The following is a 5,000-nucleotide window of genomic DNA, read 5'->3' on the forward strand; positions in this document are numbered from 1 at the left end:
ATCTGCAGTGCTTTTGGTTCTTTATTGCAAGTTTTGTCTGTGATAGTAATATTGTTTGTGCGCAAGTAACTTTTAATGGAACGTATAAATCCCATATACAGTAAATAATTAACTTTAACCTCATATTTTTCTGTGAAATCTTTATGACTAAGGAAGCATCCATTTTCATCTACAATATCTCTAACCAGAAAAATACCTTTACTGGTCCAATTTTTTAAATAAACTGTCTTATTACCGACTTAAAATTTGTCCTTATGAAAAAGTGGTTCTATGAGTGCCTCTTGTGCTTCTTTTAACCTAACATGTTTTGTAAAATTCTCATATGCCCAATATACATCTTTCCAGAAACTATTACATTCAGTGTTTACAAATTTTCTTGGTCCGTACAGATCCAGGGAGTTGATTTCTGGGGATTTGACTAAGAGTATTTTTTTCCACTTTGCTGTTCCTGTGTGTAATTTCCTAATCCATGATATTTTTAGAGCCTCTATGTACCAACAAGTCTGCAGTTTCAAATGGTGATATTCATAACTGGAAACTATTCGTCAAACAGCAACTAAACAGTTCTCCATATTGAATTATTGACAATTGGTGGAAGTTAAGATTTCTGTACTTTTGTGTGGTTTTGTTGTTGTTGTTGGGATGGGGAGGGGGAATGGAGGGATTGAGGGGGTAGGGGGTGGGGGGGTGGGGTGGGGGGGGGGGGGGGGAGCGTGGAGGGCAGGAGTTGCAGGGAAGGGGATGAAGATCATTTTCCTGTTTCACCCATCGCAAGCGTGCACACGTTCGTTTCGCGCGAGACAGAATGATAGCAAGACCACCACGGAGCCACGAGTCTTCTCCTTGACAGTGCTACACGTTCCGTCCTTCAGGGAAAGGCGATGGTACTGATGACAGTGCTACACGTTCCGTCCTTCAGGGAAAAGGCGATGGTACTGATGACAGTGCTACACGTTCCGTCCTTCAGGGAAAGGTGATGGTACTGATGACAGTGCTACACGTTCCGTCCTTCAGGGAAAGGCGATGGTACTGATGACAGTGCTACACGTTCCGTCCTTCAGGGTAAGGCGATGGTACTGATGACAGTGCTACACGTTCCGTCCTTCAGGGTAAGGCGATGGTACTGATGACAGTGCTACACGTTCCGTCCTTCAGGGAAAAGGCGATGGTACTGATGACAGTGCTACACGTTCCGTCCTTCAGGGAAAAGGCGATGGTACTGATGACAGTGCTACACGTTCCGTCCTTCAGGGAAAGGCGATGGTACTGATGACAGTGCTACACGTTCCGTCCTTCAGGGTAAGGCGATGGTACTGATGACAGTGCTACACGTTCCGTCCTTCAGGGAAAAGGCGATGGTACTGATGACAGTGCTACACGTTCCGTCCTTCAGGGAGAAGGCGATGGTACTGATGACAGTGCTACACGTTCCGTCCTTCAGGGAGAAGGCGATGGTACTGATGACAATGGTACTGATGGCATTGGTACTGATGGCAATGATAGCAATGGTACTTATGACATTGGTACTGATGACAATGGTACTGATGACAATGATAGCTATGGTACTGATGGCATTTGTACTGATGACAATGATACTGATGACAATGATAGTGATAGCAATGGTACTGATGGCATTGGCACTGATGACTATGATACTGATGACAATGATAGTGATAGCTATGGTACTGATGACAATGATACTGATGACAATGATAGTGATAGCTATGGTACTGATGGTATTGGTACTGATGGCAATGATACTGATGACAATGATAGTGATAGCTATGGTACTGATGACAATGATACTGATGACAATGATACTGATGACAATGATAGTGATAGCTATGGTACTGATGGCAATGATACTGATGACAATGATAGTGATAGCTATGGTACTGATGACAATGATACTGATGACAATGGTACTGATGACAATGATAGTGATAGCTATGGTACTGATGACAATGATAGTGATAGCAATGGTACTGATGGCATTGGTACTGATGACAATGATACTGATGACAATGATAGTGATAGCTATGGTACTGATGGCATTGGTACTGATGACAATGGTACTGATGACATGGTACTAATGGTACTGATAGCAATGATACTGATGGCATTCGTACTGATGACAATGGACTGATGACAATGGTGATGATAGCAATGGTACTGATGACAATGGTGATGGTAGCAATGGTACTGATGACAATGGTACTGATGGCATTGGTACTGATGACAATGGTGCTGATGACAATGGTGCTGATGATAATGGTACTGATGACAATGGTACTGATGACAATGGTACTAATGGTACTGATAGTAATGGTAATGGTAGCAATAATAATAAGAAATACCAGCAACAGTACACCATCAGAATATTAACAAAACAAAAGAACAAGAACAACAACAACAACAACAAATGGTGCTGATGATTTTGACTATGATGAAGTTAACAATGATATTACTACAACTACTGCTACTACTACTACTAGTACTGCTGCTGCTATTACCACTTCTACTACTGCTACTGCTGCTGCTGCTACTGCTACTGCTGCTGCTACTGCTGCTGCTACTGCTGATAGTAATAATGATGACGCTGGAAAACCTAAAAAACTAACGGCAACAACAATACCACCACCACAGCCACCGTCACCACCTCAACCACTACCATCACCCCCCCACCACCACCACACCACCACCACACTACGAACACCACCACCACCATCACCACCGAAACCACCACACTACCACCACCATCACCGCCACCATCACCCCACCACCACCACCATCACCGCCACCACCACTATCAGCACCACCACCACCACCACAACACCACCACCATCACCACCACCACCCCCCTACCCCCACCATCACCACCACCACCATGACCACCACAACCATCAGCACCACCACCACCATCAGCACCACCACCATCAGCACCACCACCACCAGAAACCACCACCATCATCAGCTCAGTACCACCACCACCACCACCACCGCCACCACCACCATTAGCACCATACCACCACCACCACCACCCCACCACCACCACCATCACCACCATACCACCACCACCACCACACCACCACCACCATCACCACCATACCACCACCACCACCACCACCACCATCACCACCATACCACCACCACCACCACCAGCAGTATAACAAAACAGAACAGAGACTGACGCGGCCTGTGTGGTTCCATGGCAGCGGCCGCCGTGGAGGAGTAGATGTCGTCCCTGGAAGGCATGCCTGGGGGCGGCTGACGGAGCGCCATGCTGCTGTACTGGTCCAGGGCCTGCTTCAGGGGGATGGTGCCGATGATGATGCTCACGGGCACCTTCAGGTCAAAGCCGATCCCTGCAGGGTCCACGTTCAGCTGAGCCACAAGAAGAGAAAACTACAACTGAGGGTTACGGTCTGGAGAAACGAATGATGAGCAACCAAGACTATGTTTCGCTGCAAAGTGCAATAGCCGAGTGGTTAAAGCGTTGGACTTTCCATTTGAGGGTCCCGGGTTCGAATCTCGGTAACGGCGCCTGGTGGGTTCAGGGGGGGGGGGGGGGGGAGATTTTTTTTACATTTCCTAGGTCAACAAATGTGCAGACCTGCTAGTGCCTGAACCACCTTCGTGTGTATACGCACGCAGAAGATCAAATACGCACGTTAAAGATCCTGTACTCCATGTCAGCGTTTGGTGGGTTATGGAAACAAGAACATACCCAGCATGCACACCCCCGGAAACGGAGTGTGGCTGCATATATGGCTGCGTAAATAAACAAAACGGTCATACACGTAAAATGTTACATGTCTGTCTGAGTGTGCATGTGTGTGTGCCTGAAATACGATTGAATGACACAGGAAACGAATGATGAGCGCCCAATGGCAGCCGTCAGTCGGCTCTACCCAGGTAGGCAGTTTGTTGTGCAAATGACCCCGAGTTTGTGAAGCGCTTACAGCTTGGACTCAAAACGAGGCTAGGCGCTGTATAACTATAAGTATCCATATCATATCATATCAGATCAGATCAGATCATATCGTATCATATCATATCATATCATATCATATCAGATCAGATCATATATCATAGGTCAGGGTTAAGGTTAAGAAAGATAAAAGTCAATTTTTGTTTTTAAAAAATCCCAGAACATACACACTCGCAAACTCTGTTTAGCTGAAAAGTGGACTTTTGCTCATCAGATATGATGCTTTCAATACTGTTCTCGCTGTCATCATCATCATCATCATCATCATCATTACCGTCATCATCATCATGAACAAGCTAACATCTCCACTCACCTCCACCACCTCCTCCATCTCCATCATTACCTTCACCTCCTCCACCACTACCACCATCACCACCACCACAACAACCACATCCACCACCACCACCACCATCACCTCCACCACTACCTTCACCACCACCATCACCACAACCACCACCACCTCCACCACTACCTTCACCACCACAACCACCACCAACACCATCACAACCATCACCACCACCACAACCACCTCCACCACTGCCTTCACCACCACGACCACAACCACAACCACCTCCACCATCCACCATCCACCCAAGGAACCATCAGATGACAAGAAGCCCTTGCCGGGAAGGTGCGAGAGGTTCACCTGCAGGAAGTAGTGGATGTCGATGATCCTGCACCCCCTGAGGACAGAGGGGGGCAAGGGCGGCACGGCCAGTCTCTCGGCGTTCCAGGTGTCCCCGCCACCCGGCTTGATCTCCCCGTGCTGCAGCTCCGCCACCACCCGCCTCTCCCGGCGGGTCTTCGTCTGGGCGTGGAAGTCAATTTGCTGTAACACGGAAGTCAATTTGTGGAAAGTCAATATGCTGTAACACGCGGAAGTCAATTTGTCGAAAGTCAATTTGCTGTAACACGTGCAAGTCAATTGTGGAAGTCAATTTGCTGTGACACGGAAGCCAATTTGTGGAAGTCAATTTGCTGTAACACGGAAGTCAATTTGTAGAAAGTC

At 47.2% G+C, this 5,000-nt stretch overlaps 1 protein-coding gene across 5 annotated transcripts in view; it reads right to left on the reverse strand.

Annotated features, from left to right (window-relative positions):
* LOC143277928 (arrestin domain-containing protein 3-like) overlaps positions 1-5,000 on the reverse strand; it is a 25,292-nt gene that overhangs the window by 4,444 nt on the left and 15,848 nt on the right. For all 5 annotated transcript variants that reach the window (XR_013053811.1, XR_013053810.1, XR_013053809.1 and 2 more), the window contains exons 6-7: positions 4,638-4,820; positions 3,192-3,384 (exon numbers count right to left, since the gene is read on the reverse strand). Coding sequence is in view for 2 of the 5 variants with exons in the window: in XM_076582905.1 (XP_076439020.1) it covers positions 3,192-3,384; positions 4,638-4,820 (376 nt within the window). In the remaining 3 variants the exon portion in view is untranslated. The remainder of the gene's footprint in view (positions 1-3,191; positions 3,385-4,637; positions 4,821-5,000) is intronic.

This window comes from Babylonia areolata, chromosome 35 (assembly GCF_041734735.1).
Source record: "Babylonia areolata isolate BAREFJ2019XMU chromosome 35, ASM4173473v1, whole genome shotgun sequence".
Taxonomy (NCBI): domain Eukaryota; kingdom Metazoa; phylum Mollusca; class Gastropoda; order Neogastropoda; family Buccinidae; genus Babylonia; species Babylonia areolata.